This window comes from Enhydra lutris, unplaced genomic scaffold (assembly GCF_002288905.1).
Source record: "Enhydra lutris kenyoni isolate GAN:26980312 unplaced genomic scaffold, ASM228890v2 scaffoldscaffold13, whole genome shotgun sequence".
In the NCBI taxonomy this organism is placed as follows: domain Eukaryota; kingdom Metazoa; phylum Chordata; class Mammalia; order Carnivora; family Mustelidae; genus Enhydra; species Enhydra lutris.
The window spans coordinates 51983813-52003775 of record NW_019154097.1 but is presented as its reverse complement, the minus strand read 5'-3'; the positions used below and the strand labels follow the sequence as shown (position 1 = coordinate 52003775).

General features: G+C 43.9%; 1 protein-coding gene across 3 annotated transcripts in view; it reads right to left on the bottom strand.

The window, feature by feature from the left end:
- The window catches only part of LOC111145640 (ring finger protein 216), a 143133-nt gene that overhangs the window by 73678 nt on the left and 49492 nt on the right, over positions 1-19963 (bottom strand). For all 3 annotated transcript variants that reach the window (XM_022500688.1, XM_022500687.1, XM_022500689.1), the window contains exons 9-13: positions 16817-16956; positions 14821-14871; positions 13754-13891; positions 11885-12033; positions 11257-11335 (exon numbers count right to left, since the gene is read on the bottom strand). In XM_022500688.1, coding sequence (XP_022356396.1) covers positions 11257-11335; positions 11885-12033; positions 13754-13891; positions 14821-14871; positions 16817-16956 — 557 coding nt within the window. The remainder of the gene's footprint in view (positions 1-11256; positions 11336-11884; positions 12034-13753; positions 13892-14820; positions 14872-16816; positions 16957-19963) is intronic.

The window sequence follows — 19963 nt, the reverse complement described above, 5'->3', positions numbered from 1 at the left end:
TTTCCATACCACAGACAACATATCTTAGCAGAAACCCAAACAACAAAAGAGAAAGGAGGTATGTCCTTTCACTACAAGGACAGTGAAACTGTGAGCAGCCCTGACTTCCGGGCCTGACTGCCAAACTGTGGGTGGGTGGGGTCGTCAAGACTCAAAGATCTGTACCTACCAAGAAGACAAAAAACAGGGGCGCCTGGGTGGCTCAGTGGGTTAAAGCCTCTGCCTTTGGCTCAGGTCATGATCTCGGGGTCCTGGGATCAAGTCCCGCATTGGGCTCTCTGCTCAGTGGGGAGCCTGTTTCCTTCTCTCTCTCTCTGCCTGCCTCTCTGCCTACTTGTGATCTCTGTCAAATAAATAAATAAAATCTTAAAAAAAAAAAAAACAAACCACAGGAGCGCCTGGGTGGCTCAGTGGGTTAAGCCTCTGCCTTCAGCTCAGGTCATGATCCCAGGGTCCTGGGATTGAGCCCTGCATCGGGCTCTCTGCTCCGCAGGGAGCCTGCCTCCACCTCTCTCTCTGCCTGCCTCTCTGCCTACTTGTGATCTCTGTCTGTCAAATAAATAAATAAAATCTTAAAAAAAAAAAAAAAGACAAAAAACATAACCCGTGTGGAGACAAACCATGGATTTTTATCTTCAACGTGACTAATTCTGGGTTCTCTAGCAAAACAAACTATTGTTTTTCTAGGTCCTTCCTACACTCATCTCTTGAAATATTCCCTGAAATGCCAATCCTTTCAGAAAGGGATTAAAAAAAAAAAAAAAAATCAACGAGAAACCTAAAAGGAGGGACACAGCAGTGCTGTGGACCAAAAACTGAGACTCGTAGGGCACAGGTGGCCTTCATCAGGACACGATCTCCCCACAGAAGCACGGGTTCTTCTCTGAACTTGAACAACGCGGGCTAAAGCAACAGTAGTCATTTCTTACAGAACATATCAGCACAAAATTTAGCTTAAAAAAACCTATCCTCTTTCCACTGTGGCGCGCTAGTGAGAAAGTAGTTTTCTGAGTACGTGATTTGAGAAGCTAAGGTATGCAAGAAGTCATCTTTTGGTCCCTAATGGGACTTTACATCTGCCCACCTTAGGGGAATTCCACACTCTTGAGGGAGAGTTTAGAAATATGGGACAATTTCCTCCTTTCTAGGAATTCCTCACCTGCGCGCACTGCTGGCGTCAGTCTCCACCTTCCCTGTGTGGCAGCTCGTTTCCTGACCCAAGACGTGCCATGCACCGGAGCTGGTGCAGTCCCCGCTTACTCCCCCGCCCCCGCCTTGAGACACACTCAACACGACACTGACTTCTCCCCAGAGGTCTGTGAGGTAGGTGCAACCGGTCTCATTTTACAGATTTAAATAATGTGGCTCAGGGAGGGGGCGTATTTACCCTAAGTCACAAAGCCAAGAAGCAGAAGAGCTGGAACGAAAGCCTGAGCCGGTTTAACGGCAAAATCCCTTGTCTTCTCCGGGACGCCAGGCTGTCTTCTGAGCCGCAGCGCAGGCGGTTGCCACGGGCGCCTCACTATCTGCGGCTTCACGGCGCGCCCAGCTCAGTGCTGGGTCCAGAGCCGCACGCCAGCGAATGCTTCTCACACGGCGGTCTTCCAGAGAACTCTCCAAATTCCGAACTTCCTAATAAAGCCCAGCACAAGTGTGTGTTCCAAGCACTGCTGATGGAAGAGGAACACAAAGCCTCTTCATTTGGAACGGAGAGTTCTGTGATTTGTCTCCTGAAAGGTGGCAACATTTTAAGCATCTAGAGCAGCTTCCCCGGGTGAGAAATGAAGTCCCGGAATGCTCTCTGGGGACAAGGCAGAGTCATGCCCACCTCCTGGGTGGGGTGGGGTGGGGGTGCGTGTCAAGGAAATGGGCGAATACCCAAGTCCACACTGACAGCTCAGCCTGCCTGGACCACCTGGGCTCTGAAATGCGCTCCTCTGCGTGCTGGAGAGGCAGCGCCGACCCGAGTTCCCAGGGTAGAAGTATGAGGGCTGCCCCGGCCTACTGGAGGGGCCACCCTGCTGTCCTGCCAGTGTCTGCTCACCATCCTCTCAGCCTCCTCGAAGGCAGGCCAGAAAGGGGAGGCAGTTGTTTTCACTGCTCAGTGCCCAGTGTCAAGGGACAGAAAAGATTAAATATAGGAATAAAAACTACTCCCACAGGACCAAGGGGAAACGAAAAAAACCCCGTTTTGTTTATATTAGCTTTTCTGTTTAACCTGTGTGTATACACGTATGTATACGTGTATGTATAAAGATTTTTATTTATTTGAGAGAGAGGGATTGAGAGAATGAGTGGGAGGAGGGGCAGAGGGAGAAGCAGAGCAGGGAGCCGGACACAGGACATGATCCCAGGGATCATGACCTGAGCCCAAGGCAGACGCTTAAGGACTGAGCCACCCAGGCACCCCAAGATTTTGTATTTTTGAGCAACCTCTATACCCAACATGGGGACTGAACTCACAACCCCAAGACCAAGAGTCGCAAGCTCTACTGACTGAGCCTGCCAGGCGCACCCCTCTCCCATGTATACATTTTACCTTTCCTCCCCCTTGAGTAGATCTCTTTCTCCTTTTCAGGTAAGTGCTGCAAACGACAGCAGACACCGCATTTTATATGACTCTTACTGGGAAGGCAGTATAGGAAAAAAGGTAAACAATATTTGCCTTTTGTTGTTTTTATTCTTCTTGGGAACACACACACACACACACACGCACACACGCACATCCACTGAAAGAACCAGGCTCTCTAGTCACAGTGTTAGATGTGTGAAGATGTTAAGTAATGAAGGGTAATTGTCGACCAAAATCTTCCAAGGATCCAGAAGCCGATGATGAATACAAACACTGTAGCCGTTTGCTACGAGGAATTTTAAAAACTAGAAAATAACAAAAATATTAAGTTAAAAACAGAGTTAGATCCTGAAACCTCACTGCCACGATGCCAGCTCTGCTCCAGGATTGACGGGAGGGCACCCACAGGGATGCTGCTTGAGATCTACTCTGGGACTGTGTCTGAGGCAGGGAGGCCTCCCTCTGGGTTCTCATCATTGGGTAAATACTGTCCCTCCACTCCACACCTCAGAGGTCACTTTTTAGGGTGGCTGGGGGAAACGCCGGGAGCTGAGAGCCCTGAAAGGCACCTACCCAACATGCCTGCATGCCACGCAGCCTGCGGTCTTAAAATATTCCCTGGAACCCTCCGGCTCTGAAGGAAGTGACTCACCTTGTGAGCAGGGGCATGCCAAACCCCCGGGAGGGAATTCCCATCCCACCTCACCCCACTTCTTTTGTGGACTTGCATAATGAAGCCTGGACTTCCACGCCAGAGAATGAGCACTTACTCTGGGACTTAAAAAATCCTTTTGTTACCCAAACATTCGGTTCTTGTCAACATAACTTCCTAAATAAAGATCTTCCCTGATAGTGAGAACAAGAGGATCAAGCTTCATTCCGATCTAGATAAATGTAAACGCCTGTGCTCAGCACAGGAGTCAGCTGACTGGCTGGGCCTCAAATTATAGTGGTGCTAGTAAGTGCCAAGCGTCCACTGTCACAGCTGGAGCTGCCCTGGCACTGACAGCTGGTCCAGGCTCATTTACATTCTCTTCACGCAACCATCCAGCTACGGTAGGCGGCCGCAGATGCTGGTTTTTTAGCAACAAACTGGTTCACTGCAGATGTGAATTCTGGTTCTATTTCACTGCCGTGGAGTCAATAACACTGAATGCTACAAAGGACAGGATGGGGCCTGGAAACAGTAGAAAAAGAGGAGTACGGAAGAGACGAGAAACACAGAAAAGAAAGGTGAGAAAGACACAGGAAAACAAGTACAAGTCACACCAGGAAAAGACGTGTGATTGTCCAGCCACGCTCACCCTCTTGGTTTCACTACGGAACACCCAGCCAGGGGTCCTTCACAGTTCTTCGACTAAAGTCTTGCCACCTGATAGGGCTCCCTCCCTTGGCACTGACTTCATGAATAGTCTTAAACCTCCACCTTCTAGCTTTGGCTACCTTTCTGGAAAGCTCTACGTACAAAACTCTGAATTTATGGAGCAAAGCTAGGATTCTGGAAAAGTACAGAAAGACTCAACAGGGAAATTCTGACCCTCAGAATAAATATTCCAAATGCATCATTTTCAAATCTCCTTTTATCTGACACTCTGCAGTCCCACACCAAACACATTCAATTCATTCCTAAAGCACCATGCTGAAAACAAACCGATGAATCCTTTATCTGCAAACACACAGGGCGCTGAGGGCCTTGACAAAAGCATTCCATCATATCAATGAAACAAAGACTCTCTCCCCATTTCATCAAAGATACAGTATCTTATTCTCTTCAGGGATTTTAGAGGAATGATTCCAGGCATTCAAGCCCGCCTCTAGATAATGCATTAATATAAACGCCTCATCTCAGAGTGACAAGTTCCTGGAAATCTAACCGGAGTTTAGATTACTGGCAAAGACACTGCAATGAGGAAGCAGATGCCCTTTGTCTCACATGGGCCAAAAATCAGTTTGTGGCTCATTTCTTAAACATAAGCAATCCACAAGGATTAACGGCTGGTTTAGCCACCTAGCTGAAAAGAAACGATATCATAAGGGGAATTAATTTAAGTGAAAAAGGTAAAAGCACAGGTTCTAAAAACACTGACATCTCTGATATTAAATTCCAAATGCACACAGTGGTTTGCTTTGGTACTGAGCCTAAAAGAATTCTGTTTACGAGACACAGTCTTGCTGACTGACATACTTCTAAACTGCTCAAGAGGAAAACCATTTCTCATGGAGTGTCAGTGCCACCTAGTGGTGACTCTCCATAGTGGCGAGTAAGGAGGGACCACTTTAGACCTAATTGTAAGCTTTCTCTCCCTTCCCCAGTGAAGAACAGGGCAGGAACTTCCCAACCTGCTGTCTCTGCCTCAGGTTCCCAAGAGACAGTTCTTACTTTTTCTATAGTGGGCCAAACTCTGCAGACATTACCCGAAGGTGGAAATTGTCCAGAACGTGGACGCTCTCATATGCAGGGAGAGTCAAGTTCTGAAGCACACTGTCATTGAGAAAGCCTTATGATGCATTCTCTTTACTGGAAAACATTACTAAGGGACATAAAATGATCTGAAAAAATGTAAATACATGCTTTGAACCTATCAGGACTCACTTTAAAGATAATTATTTCCCTAAACTCATCTATGAATTTGATGAGACTACAGCAAAATGCTGTCACCATTCTCTAACTCCTGTAACCTACTTCTTAGATGGCCTGCCTCAGGCTTTCCGTGCTCCCCTATGTGTTCCCTGTCCCCAGGGCTCCCTCCTTCCAATGCTTCTTATTCTTGACTACAGAATTTTCCTCTAGTCTAGATCTTGCCTCATGTTCCTGACTCCAATCACTTTCTAAGTAATTACTGAGCACCTACTATGTGTCAGGCAAACATATACAAACTGAACACCTCACCTCCAGCCTCAAAACTCTAAATGTCTAAAACAGAATCGACCAACCTTCTCTCCTGGAGTCTTTTTCTATTCTTGTTTTCCTTTTTCTAAGAGAGGGGAGGGGAGAGAATCCTAAACAGGCTCCAGGCCCAGTGTGGAGCCCAACATGGGACAGAATCTCATGACCTCGAGATCATGACCTGAGCCAAAATCAAGTGTCTGATGCTCAGCTAACTGAGCCACTCAGGTGCCCCTCTTCGTCTACTCGATTGGCAACTATGTGTGAATAGCATCATCACCCACTTACCACCCAAACCAGAGAAGTGAGTCATCTGGACTTCTCCCTACCCCTCCAGCCAGAGTGTGTCCTTCGAATCCTATCTCCCCATTATCTTTCAAATCTGTTCCTTTTCTCCACCCCCATCATCTGTTTTGGTTTTCAAGATCTGTACCAGTCAGGAGACGCTAGGTTATGCTGTTGGAACCAACTCCAACTTCAGTAGCTCCAAACAGAGACTTACTTCTACCTGTCCATCTTGGCAGAAGGAAGGGACAATGAATCATTAGCTCTCTTTTTCATTGGGTTAAAAAAAAAAAAACCATAATACACGAAATCTACCCTATGAACAAATCTGAAAGTGTACAGTACAGTACTGCTAACTACATATGCACTGGTGTAAAGCACATCTCGGGAAGTTTTGCATCCTAGGTGACCGAAATTTCACAGCCATTGCATGGCAGTTCCCTGTTCCCGCCTCCCCTAGCCCCTGGCAACCACCATTCTCTTTCCGGCTTCTGTGAGTGACTACTACCTGCAGTAAGTGGGATCACACAGAATTTGTCTTGCTGTGATAGGCTTATCTCACTAGCATCATGTTCTCAAGGTTCACCCATGTTGTAGCATGACAGGACTTCTTTCTTTCAAAATCCTGACTACTATTCCATTGTACGGAAAGATACTTCCTGTAGCCATTCAGCCATGGATAGACATGCCGCTTTTATGTCTTGCCTACTGTGAACAATAACGTAATGAACGAGAGCACAAACAGCTCTTCAAGATCCCGTTTTCAATGGACAAATAGTCAGAAGTAGGATCACTAGATTGTATGGTACTTATATATATATATATATATATATTTTAAAGATTTTATTTATTTATTTGTCAGAGAGAGAGAGGGAGAGAGCGAGCACAGGCAGACAGAGGCAGAGGGAGAAGCAGGTTCCCTGACGAGCAAGGAGCCCGATGTGGGACTCGATCCCAGGACGCTGGGATCATGACCTGAGCCGAAGGCAGCTGCTTAACCAACTGAGCCACCCAGGCGTCCCGGTACTTATATTTTTTAATTAAAAAAAAAAAAAAAAAAAAAAAAAAAAAAAAAAAAGATTTTATTTATTTACCACCCCCTCCTCCCCACCTCTACACCCAGTGTGGAGCCCAATGTGGGGCTTGAACTCACAACCCTGAGATCAAGATAGAAGCTGAGATCAAGAATCGGATGCTTAACCAACTAAGTTATGCAGGTGCCCCAAGATTTTTATTTCTAAGTGATCTGCACGCCTAATGTGGGGCTGGCATTTACCACCGTGAGATCAAGAGTCACACGTTCTACCAACGGAGCCAGCCAGCTGCCCTTATTTTTAATTTTTAGTTTCCATAGGGGATGTACTGCTTTACATTTTCATCAGCAATGTACAACGATTTCAATTTCTTCACATCCTTATCAACACTATTTCCTTTTTCCACTTTTTGTGTCAGTGAGCATTCCTAGTAGATATGAGACGACCTCACTGTGGCTCTGATTTGCATCTCCTGAACAACGAGTGATGCTCAGTGCCTTTTCATATACCTGCTGACCATATGCGTGTCCTCTTTGAAGAAATGTCTATTTGAATCCTTTGCCCATTTTTTAATTAACTTATTTCTGACTGTTACTGAGTTATAGGAATTCCTGTGTATTACGGATATTAACACTTTATCAGAGAAATACTTTGGAAATACTTTCTCCCATTCCACAGGCTACCTTTTCACTGTTGATGGTTTCCTTTGCTGTGCAAAGGATTTTCAGTCTGATGCAGTCCTATTGGTCTATTTTGGTTTTTGTTGTCTGTGCCTTCGTTATATCCACGAAATCCTTGCAAAAACCAGTATTAGGAAGCTTCGTATGTTTTCTTCCAGGAATTTTAGATTGTATGTTTCAGTTTTTATTCTGTTTTGAGTTGATCTTTGTGGTGTTTCTACAGGCAGTCAGTCAGTTTGTCTGGCACCATTTGTGGAGCAGAACGACCTTTCCCACTGTGTAATCTTGATGCCCCGGACTGCACAGGTATGGGCTTCCTTCTGGGCTCTTTGTTCAGTTCACTGGTTCGCAGGTCTGTCTTCATGCCAGTACCATTCTGTTTTGGTTACTATAACTATGTACTATGCTTTGAAGCCAGCGAAGTATGAGGCCTCTGGCTTTGTTCTTTCTCAAGACTGTTTTTGGCTTATACGAATTTTCGGATTGTTTTTTCTGTTTCTTCAAAAAAAGCAGCTGGGATTTTCATAGGAATTGTGATTAGATCTGTTAAGTGGCATTGGGCAGGTAGGACATTTTAACAATATTAACTCTCCCTTATACCGTGTGGGTTCATTTCAATTGGGGCCTATTTGGCTTCTTGAATCTGGATATCCATTTTCCTTTCCCAGACTGTAGAAGTTTTAGGCTCTGATTTTTTCAAACAAGCTGTCTCTTTCTCTCTTCTCCCGAAACTCTTACAGCACACACACTGATTCACTTAATCATGTCCCTCCCACTGGTGCCTCAAGCTTTCCTTATTCTTCATTCTTTTTTTCCTTTCTGTTCTTCTGGCTAGATAATTTCAAATTGTCAGGTAATTCACATACCTCCTTTTCTTTAGTGTCCTTTCTGGATATCTACTCTGTTCCTTTGGTTGGATCATATTTCTTCCTGTGCCTTGTTGCTTTGTGGCAGGATCCACACATTTGAAGAAATGGTCCCCGGCTTTGCATAGGGAAAGACCTTTACCAGTCAACCTAGCTAGAGATTCTGGGAACCTTTACTTCGGATGTGTCTTCTCTGGACTTAACAAATGTAAATTCCCAATTAGAGAAGTTTTGCTAGCTTATTTTCAGGAGCTTATAAATCTCTTTTATAAATCCTTTATAAATATTTATAAATCTCTGGTGTCTGCCTACAGTACTGCAGGACTGCTATGAGCAATCCACCTTCTTTTTGTCTTCAGCAGCCCCCAGTTATCTAGAGCGCGGTGGGTCTCATCCGTGCTGAGGCGGGCAAGAGAAACCAGTTCCTTCAAAAACCTCCTCCCCCAAGAAGCGAGAACACTGGGTGTGCACTCCACTCTTCCCTTCTCCAAGGGAGAAGCTGTCAAACCATATCAACCGCTGTCTCTGTCTGAACCGTGGGTCCTCTGGGGCAGCAGCGAGCCTCCCAGCTCTGGTGTTTCAGGCATCTAGGGTCCGCTGGGTCCTGTCAGTGCGGTGAGTCAGTTGAGACAATAACCAGCCCTTTAGTTAGCCCTCCCAAAGTCAGAACACCGGACCTATGCTTCAGCTCTTTCCCTCTTCAGGCAGAAGCAAGGAGTTGGGGGTTTTCTCCAATTCTTTGCACACTAAACTGAGGGGAAGGGCAGTGGTGAGCAAGTGTATGTCAGCTTAAAATGTTGCCTTTGGGGGCACCTGGCACCTCAGTCAGTAGAACATGTGACTCTTGGATTTCTGGGTCTTGAGTTCAAGCCCCATGTTGGGTATAGAGCTTACTTAAATAAGTAAATAAATAAAATGCTGCCTTTGTTCTCAGCAATCTCCAACCTGGTGCCCCTTCCTGTCAATGCTTAGGGTCACGAAAGACCAAAGCCAGCCCCCGGGTAGCTGCTCAAGAAGTCTGAACGCTAGATTATGTTCGAGTCTTCCCTCTCCTTCCCTCCGGGGGGAAGCTAGGATTTAGGGGTTTCCTGTATGTGCAGATGGGTCTCTGGCAAGTGAGTTTCATGAATTTTCCTACAGGCTTCAAGGGAGCCAGCTCTGCAATGTCTGGAATGCAGGAGCCTCTTAATTGGTTTCTAAGTTTCTCATAAAGGGAGCTGGTCTGTGTACTATCGATCAGTGTATCTGTAGGGGGCTGGGGAACGAAGGTCTGGGGCTGCTTACTTGTTGACATCACCCCAAATCATGTTTTTACCACTTTTTCTCCAAGTGACTGACTTCATCCACATTGACATTTCATTGACCAAAAGAAGCTACATGGCCACCTCCAAGTTCAAGAAGATATGTATATCCCTTTCACGGAGAGGACATTGAATATTTGATGTTTCTGCTTCAGACACTTTCACTCACTTCGCAGGTTGAAGTTCTGAAGACACTAACAGGACACTGTTTCAGACTCACATATGCCCATAAGACTGCCTGTTACTGTCTCCGGAGAATACTGACCTCAGCTTCTCTTTGGCTTTCCAAATTGTCTATGAGCAGTTTTATTGGGAGAGTCTAATTTGGAATTCTCAAAGGAAATGTAGTTCCCAGCTCCATCTTAGCAATTCATGGAGACTCCACAGGAGGCGGCAGTGACGGGAGTCTCTGACCTGGCCTACAACAGCCAAAGAGCTCTCCCTGGTATCTCAGCACCCCCGTCGTTCCCCCCTCCACCACCTCAGACTGGTATTCAAGACCTGCATAACCTGGCCCCACCCAGCTTGTGAGCCTTCGGGACTACTGATCTTCGGACCTACAACATTCCAGCATGCCCACTTTCCCCCCACTCTCCCCTTCCTTTCCTTGGCTACTGCCTCCCCAGGCATTCCAGTGCTGGGCGCTCGGGGGGCACACATGGCAGTCAGGGTCTCCACTTAGTTCCAAAAGCCAGAGACTGTTGGGACAATTGTTATACAACAGCCTTAGGGTGGGGACACGTAAGTTCTAAGAATACACTCAGGTTTTACAAAGAAATGTGAATGCTGAAAACAAAAGGAATAAAATTTAGTCCATTAGTTTGGTTTCTTTCTCCTTTCCCAATGACTACTTTCATTTCTTCACTCCCGCAACAAGGAAGAGATATTATAATGTTCAACTCTGGTCATGCTATTTTCTTTTTAAAGATCTTATTTATTTATTTGAAAGAGCGCATGAGCACAGGCAGGAAAGGGGGTTGAGGGAGAGAGAAGCAGATGCCCTGCTGAGCAGGGAGCCCGACGACGCAGGGCTCGATCCCAGGACTCTGAGATCACGACCTGAGCCGAAGGCAGACGCTTCACCGACTGAGCCACCCAGGCACCCTGATCATGCTGTTTTAGGAAAATGGCTTAAAACATACTTGTCTAGGTTGATGCTAGACATTTAAAAACTCTAAGTGGCTTGTAAATAGCTGACACATTTGAAGATGTTCTTAGCTCACAGTGAAGTCTAGTTAAAAAGAAGATTTTCAGCAGCAAAATGACTGGACTGCTTTGGCACCCAACACAATCAATTCTTATAAGAACAGTTAGTGAATAATCTACCAGATGCGACAGAGATGCCATCATGATGCCGAGGCCTTTATCCCTTCACATTTTACATCACAACATTTGCCCTCACAGGAAGGCCTCCAACAGGTGACTGGAATTCCACAGGTGGCCCCATCTCTGCAACCATGTCAACCATGATTCACCAAGTACCAAACTTCATTTGCTTTCATGAAAAGGAGAGGCACACAAATCCTTCTCACAGGTCAAAAGGCAGATAACCAGCAGATAACGTGGCCATCAGTGTAATCTGTAACATCAAAATCTAGAAAACAAATCTAGGAAAAAATATGCTTCCCTACCTTCCGGCAGCGAGGATTGGGACAACTGAACCTCTTCACATCACTGTCCAACAGAGCAGGAAAGCTGCAGGAGGGGCACCTACAATCAAAACAGCAGAAGGAATATTACTCAGAATATTAGATTGATTCCATAAAACATAGAGTTTTATTTATTTATTTATTTATTTTTGTTGTTGTTCTTACTTCTTTTTTAAAATAGAGTTTAACTTGGACAGCCTTATCTCCTTATTTTTAATTAAAACACAGACCGAGGATCTCCTTTGTGCTGGCTCTTGCCAGGAAATGCAGGTGCCATTTTGGGTCCTGCCTCAATGCAAACCGCTCAATAAACATAGACCCCTACCTCTGTGAGAACTCCTTGCCCGTGTCACCCCTCCTCCACCCTCCAACCCAATGTGTAAGGACTGTACCTATAAGCTAAGTGATTAAGAGATACCAAGGAATGTGAGTAAAAATGTGAAATGTGGATTTTCCCATTAATAAAATTATCCCCTTATTGCTCAGAAGACCAGAAGACCTGGAAAATCCAGCTTTGTTAGACATTTTCACTGTCTAATGAAAGTGTTCAGGCAGTCTTCATAATGGAGAATGAGGTGACAGACAACACTCTCCAATTCTGAGAACTCACCTGACAAGCTCATCGGCGTAAGCTGCGGCAACTTCTTCTTCGGCTTTCCGCTCGTAGTATTTATACAGGATGGTCTGGGGAAGCACCTTCTCCAGCTCACTGGTTGGGAACGAACATGTGCAACTGCCTTCCATGCAGCTGAGTTCTGACTGGAATTATAAGGGCAGGAGGCAAAAAAAAAAAAAAGGTAAAATTAAAAAAGAAAGAAGGAAAGAAAAAAAACTCAACCAAATTTTTAGAAAAACAAAAGCCTCAGGGTTTAATGCATCCCTCAACAGGAAGCAAACAGTGGTTAAGAAAGAGGCCATGCTCACAACAAGGAGACCGTGATAAAACCCCACAAAGTCCATCTATGAAACAGCACCAGAGGGCCTCTATCAGTCCGAATCACAGTAAGGTGCAGAGCAACAAGGAAGGTCATTGTGCAGTCTCTGAAAAGGTGGTATTTGTGAGAAGTGAGTTGATTTCCTCCAGAGACTCTAAAAAGGCTGGACGTGTAGACCTCGAGGAAGGCAGAAGGCGAGTGATAGAAGAGGGGACAGGAATACAGACTAAATCCAAGGAGATTGTGTGAAAAGTCTCTGTCTTGATCCTAACCCCATCAGATAGAGTCAAGGGACTAACTCTTCCAAGAAAAAGGAAGACAACCTCCAGGACAGCTGCCCCAGTGAGCGCTGGCCGTCATCTTCAAAAGCCATCAGCAGATGTCCTTCCCATGCCACATCAGTCTCACTTCCTCTTCTGCCTCTCTCATCCATTTTTAAGGATGCTTGTGATTACATTGGGCCACCTAGATAATCCAGGATACTCTCCCCATTTCAAGGCCACCCGACTAGCAACCTTAATTAATTCTCCTCTGTCAAGGAAGGTAACTAACCACAGCTTCTGGGATGAGGATGGGGACATCTCTGGGAAACAATTATTCTGCTCTTAATGGTTACTCCATTCTTCACTAAAACTGCAACTGACTTTAGCATAACTGATGTTGAATGATTACTGGTCAGTTATTTATGAAAAGTAATTCTGGTTTTCAAGCATTCCTTAACACAAAACAAAACACCTTTTCGTATTATGTTATGCTGGTATCAACAGACACTAACTTCGGACAGAGAAATATGATCTTGGACAGTTGCTTTTTAAAAAGCTTCTAGTTCTTTTTTTGTCTGTTTTTAAAGTTCACTTATTTAAGTAGTCCCTACACCCAACGTGGGGCTTGAACTCATGACCCCCAAATGAAGAGTCACATGCTATTCTGACTGAACCAGCCAGGCATCCCAATAATTATTCATTTAACTACAAGTATAAAATCCTTTAAAAATTTTGTGTAAAAAAAGTCCAACAATGCACTCTCATTCAAACAGCTGTAAGGATCTCATTTTTATTACAAAAAGGTTCGATGAGTGGGGCTCCTGGGTGGCTCAGTGGGTTAAGCCTCTACCTTTGGCTCAGGTCATGATCTCAGGGTCCTGGGATCGAGCCCCACGTCGGACTCTCTGCTTAGCAGGGAGCCTGCTTCCTCCTCTCTCTGCCTGCCTCTCTGCCTACTTGTGATCTGTCTGTCAAATAAATAAATAAAATCTTTAAAAAAAAAAAAGGTTCGATGAGTAAAGAAGTCGCGGTGCTCCTGGAGTAGGCATGAGGGAACAGAGGAACAGTGCCATTCCAAGAAGAAATCTGCTCTGCTTTACAACCAACACAATCACACCAGCCAGGCATTGTCTAGGAATCACACACTTACCAGCATGTCTCAAAAGCTCCACTTCTCCCCAGAAAGGGCAATTCCACGAGGCATTTACACTCGTCTATAGATGGGGTCTCATACTCTGTGAACATTTCCTGTGTATGCGGACATATTCTGTTGAGTCTTACCTTTCCAGATCCAAAGACCGCCTCTTGGGCGTATCTGATGAGACATTCTTTGCAGAACAAGTGAGCATCTGCACACTGAGTGAGCTCCTCGAATGGAAACTCCCCGTAGCAACAGCGGCACTCAATCAGCTGGCCGTCCTGTGGGCCGTTGGAGACACAGGAGATGCTAAGCACTGAGGCAGAGGGGCAGCTAGATTTCATATTCCCCCATTCCCAAACACACGCTGAGGTCAGAAGTCACCTCTAGAAGCCGTAAGACAACGAAGAGCTGTTTTTGGCTCTGCAAATCTAGCTTGAGGTGCTAGTACAAATATCAATATATAACTAAAGACAGTGAGAATTTTCATGGGTTTTTATTCTTTGGAGTCATCCTTTGTATAAAGTGATCTGATCATGAGCTCCATGGTGTCAGTAGAACTGTAACATCTATACTCAGATGGTAAGAGGACTGTGAGAGTCAGGAAGTGGCATAAAGGATGTCATCCCAAAAAGCCGCTGAAGTTGGACTCTGTTCTCCCTGTTAGAAAGCAGGTGTGTAAGGGGGTTGTGTCTCAACCCACACTGTATCTCACTGGACCACAAAGCCAGCTAGAGCAGCAACCCCCAGTACTGTGAGCACCAGCAAACCAGCTCTTCTCACTGGCAGAGACAGACCCAGCCCCCAGGCCATCCCCACCATGCTAGAAAAGGCCTCAGGGTGAGGATGGCAGAGAGTGGACAAGAGCCACCTGGTCCTAAGGTTAAACACCACATCTTTTCCTTCTAACTTTTTGGCACCAGAATTCTGAATTTTCCTTTAAAAGTCTATTCGATGGATTCTAGGAAATTTTTGATTTTTTTTTTTTTTAAGAGAGACAACTATGTCGTCATCTGTGCTTCAATTCTGATCCAGTCTGGGATCAGGAGCACCCATCACGGTTCAAGCATCCACAGTAAGCTGGCTGAACCATAAACCCAGCAGATGAACAGGGAGTCACACGGACACCAATTTGCCACCAGGAAATGTGATAAAGAAAACAGGTCATGTAAATACCCAGAATAAATGAATTAGTGAGATTTCAAACTACCTTTTGATACTGTTCTTCATTCATCTGGAGGGCAAGCAAAAAGTCTTCATGCTGAAGAACAAAAATAATACAAGCAGATACAAAGTTAGCAAAGCTGCCACAAACATTTAGCATTCATTTCCATGGACATAAAAGAACTCGATTATGAATAATCATCTCTTCAGTTACAGTTTAGTAGTTTAAAAAGGTACCTCAGAGTAAATTTAAAATCCACGAGAAAGCTAAATACAAAAAAAGGAAACCAAACAAATACTAGAAAATATAAGGGAAGCTTTCTTGAATCTGACTCAAAGTGCAGAAGGAATAAGTGAAAAGATAAGTATATAGAAACACTTTTGAATAGCAAAGAATAGCATAAGCAAACAATAAACCACACGGTAAAAACCAAGTTTAACAACATCTTTTGTCGGTGAGGCGGGTGACCAGTGCACTGCTGCACACTGCTCAGAGTGCAAACCAACGCAAGCACTATGGACAAGACCTGGCACTATGTATGACACATTACCTACGTATTTAGGTACTTTGATTCACCAGAGGCACTTCTAGGGATGTATCCCAAAGATACTAGGGGGCAGAAGTAGGAAATACGGGATGCTCAAGGTTATTCACCATGGCACTATTTCTAATAGCAAAAACAACGGAAACAACCCCGGACATCCATCAAGGAGAATAACCAAATCCACACCGCTACTGCAAACAATGGCACACAAAGCAGTTTTATTTTATTTTTTATTTTTTTAAAGATTTTTATTTATTGATTTGACAGAGAGAGAGAAAGCACAAAAGCAGGGGGAGCTGCAGACAGAAGGAGGGGGAGAAGCAAGCTCCCTGCTGAGCAGGGAGCCCAATGTGGGACTCGATCCCATGGCCTGAGCCGAAGGCAGCGGTTTAACCTATTGAGCCACCCAGGAATCCCTCATTACTTATTTTTTTTTTTGAGAGCAAGTGAGCGAGCACACACACATACACATGCAGTGGGGGGAAGGAGAGAGAGGAGACAGTTTCAAGCAGGGCCCATTCCCAGTGCAAAGGGGGAGGCGGGGCTCAATCTCAAGACCTGAGATCACGATGTGAGACATGCTTAAGGAACAGAGCTGCCCAGGTGCCCCTCATCAAAGGCATTTTTAGGTAACACGGACTTCTTTTTTAGATTTTTTTCTTTTTAATTTGACAGAGATCTCAAGTAGGTGAGAGGCAGGCAGAGAGAAAGGGGAAAGCGGGCTCCCTGCTGAGCAGAGAGCCTGATGTGGGGCTCGATCCCAGGACCCTGAGATCATGACCCAAGCTGAAGGCAGAGGCTTAACCCACTGAGCCACCCAGGTGCCCCTCACAGACTTCTTTTTTAAACGCTGAGTGCAGGAGCGCCTGGGTGGCTCAGTGGGTTAAATATGTAGTAATACGTAGTAAACCACCAGTATATAAACTGGTATATCTACCACCAGTATATATATCAGGTCGCCCTATACACTTCACAGTTTAATTGGAAGAACTGAAGAGCTAAGTGGGCTCTCTCTCTGGTTGTTCTCCATTACTAGAGGCTGAGGGAGGTGAAATACTTATGTTCACCAAGCTCCAAATTAAATTCTCTTAACAAGCACCTAATTTATAAAATGGTGACCTTCAGTCAATATCCTTACAAAACCCAGGTTTTTTTTTTTTTTTAGACTTTTTTTTTTTTTTTTGGGGGGAGGGCAGACACAGGCAGAAAGAATGGCAGGCAGAGGCAGAGGAAGAAGCAGGCTCCCTGATGAGCAAGGAGCCCGATGTGGGACTCGATCCCAGGACGCCAGGATCATGACCTGAGCCGAAGGCAGCTGCTTAACCAACTGAGCCACCCAGGCGTCCCAGGTTTTTTTTTTTTTTTTAAGCTTTATAGTTTATTAGTTTATTTACACCAACTGCTTCAAAGACAACGTAAATCTTAAAGGATAGTTTTATACTAAGCCCTAAGACCAAACCAGAATGTCAGAAACACAACCCAAACCCATCCTCCTACCTCTGCCATTTCTTTGATTTTCTGCTCATAGAACTCCTGCTCTTGCTGCACAGCCGGAAGAAGGGCACGCCGGTCGTAGGACCTACAATGTCGCCGCTTATTTTCCAGAAAGAACATCCTCTTTTCTATTTTTATGTCACCTAGGAGGCATATGACAATGCAAAATCATGCAGACAACTGTTGCGAGGAATCCAGGGCGTCCCTTCCAGGCTCCTGTGGCTCAATCCCCCATGTATCCCCCAACAGTACATTTCTAACTCCAATAATGTAGTCTACGTTCAGGAAAATTCAGCCCCTTACCATTTCCTAACTTACCATGCATATATTTTGACTTTCATTTTCCTTTTCCTTGTTACGCTCCAAATGGAAGGTCCCTCCTATCCTGGCAGTACACCACCGTGTGAATATACCACACTTTATTATTCATTCTACTAAAGACAGCTGGGTTTACAGTTCTGGGTTACTGTGAACAGGGCTGTTGAATGTGTCTGCAATTCAGCAGAGCATACATGAGGGAGTGGGAATGCTGGATCAGAGATAGGCATATTTGCAGCTTTAGAAAATAGTGCCAGTTTTCCAAAGCATGACAAAGTATGACACACTGGCAGTGTGTCATACCACGTCCCTATCACCTGTAACTGTCAGTCTGTAATCGCAGTCATTCTGGTAGGGCAACATGTGTCTGATGAATGTTTTTTTAAACTTTTTACTTTGAAAACCTTCATACAGAAAAGCTGAAAGAGTAGCACCTAAATCTACAATAAGTAACAAATATTTAGAGTAAAAGATAACAGAATGATAAATATCAGACAATGCTATTGGCCTGTTCAGCTTTTTTATTTCTGTGCATTTGGTAATTTATGTTTTCTAGAAAACTGTCTGTTCTACCCAGATCATCTACTCACTCTCTAAAGTCTCTTCTTCATAGTCTCTTCATTTTGGCTTTCTCAAGATTTACTCTATTAGGTTCCTGACACTTCTCCCACTTACTCTCTTCAAAATTTTTGGCTAGTCCAGTACCTTGCCTTTCCATAAAAATTCTAGCATAAACTTTCCTATAGCTACCAGAAAGTTTTGCTGGGAACTATGTATCAATTTGGGGAGGATGTATCAATTTGGGTAGGACTGACATCCTTACAATGCTGGGTTTTCCTGTCCATGATCACAAAACAGGTCTCCACTGCCATCAACCTTTGGTTTCTTTCTTCAGTGTTTTCTAGTTTTTTGTTTTTTTAAATCACAAGTCTTATACATGTTTTGTTAGCTTTAAACCAAGTATTTAATGGGAGAGGCAGTAATTATAAATAGTATTGTACTGCGATTTCCACATGCTGATTATATATATATATATATATAATATATATATAATATATATATATATATATAATATATATATAGTATATAGAAATATCAGTTTTTCCAGGTTGACCTTATACCTTGCAATGACACTGAACTTATTTAATGATTGTAGAAGATGTATTTTCAGTAGATTCCTTGGAGTTTCCTCATTGGCTATAACTTCCAATTCATGTTGAACAGCAGTAAACAGATGGCATGCTTCCCCCATTACTGACTGAGGGGAAAAGGATTCACTATTAAATACAACATTAGCTTTAGATTTTTCTTATAGAGGTTATCAAGTTGAAGCAGCTCTTCTCAAGTTCCTAATTTCCTGAGTTTTAATCATGATTAGGTGTTAAATACTGTTAAATGACTTTTCTGTATCATTTAACACGGTCATGTAATTTTCCTTCTTTAACCTGTTAATATGGTGGATTATACTGACTGCTCTTCAAAATACTAAATGAGCCTTATACCCCTGGAATACACCTGACTTGGTCATGGCACATAATTCTCTTATATATCGCTAATTCCTATTTGCTGGTATTTTGTTAACGGATTTTGCATGCCTATTCATGAGGGATATTGGTCTATAGTTTTCTGTGCTGTCTTTGTTGGCTTTTGTTATCTGGGTTAATACTGACTGCATAAAATGAATTGGAAAGTGCTTCCTACTCTTTTATTTTCTAGAAGCTACTATGCAGAACTAGTATTAATTCTTCTAAACTTTTTTTTAAAGATTTTATTTATTTGACAGACAGAGATTACAAGCAGGCAGAGAAGCAGGCAGAGAAAGAGGAGGAAGCAGGCTCCCTGCTGAGCAGAAAGCCCGATGCAGGGCTCGATCCTAGGACCCTGGGATCAGGACCTGAGCCAAAGGCAGAGGCTTTAACCCACTGAGCTACCCAGGCGCCCAATTCTTCTAAACTTTTTTAGAAGGCTTTTCCAGTGAAACCAAATGAGGCTGGAGATTTCTTTTTTAATTATTAATTAAATTTATTAAAATTGTTAATTTTATTATTAAAATTATTAATTCAGTTTCCTTGAGAGCTACAGGGCTAAGTTATCAATTTAAACATGGGTAAGTCTTGGTATTTTGTTTTTTGAGGAACTGGTCCATTTCATTTAAGTTGTCAGATTCATGGGTGTAAAGCTGTTCACAGTATTCTGCATTGGCTGTTTGTAGGGTCTATGGTGAGAGGCCCTATAAGGGGTGAAAACTCCTGATACTGGTAATTTGTGTCTTTTTTCTTGGTCAGTTTTGAGAAATAGTATGTTGCATTTTTTATTGATGTTCAGTTTAGATCCAGATTCTACCCAGACTCTTCATGAGAAGACAGTCTACTGGTCAGCTCATGAAACCATTGAAAGGACAGTGAGGGAGAATCCTGACTCCCTCTTTGAGCCAAGCAACATGTAACCCAAACAGTGGTGCTTGGATGGAAAAATGGCCGAACAGGTGAAAAATTAGATTCCTGGAGCAAATGGAAGACTCTGAGACAATCTGTACTTGTAAACTGCTGTCAAGGAAGGTTAAATGTATCTGTTAGCCGTAAATATTAGTGCTGAGAGTTGTCTCCACACAGCAGACTCATCTGGAGTACCCTGCCCACCCAGACTTTCAAAGATTCTGACAAGCTAGAGGAGACACACAGAGAAAGGCACTCAGAAATACAGAGGAGGAAGAGACAGATTCCAAGTCTTTTCAGAGACAAGAACTACACCCATGGCAAGAAATTTTGGGAAGGTACATTTTGACCTGATAGAAAAGAATTTTCTAAAAGATAGAGGTGACCAACAAGGGAG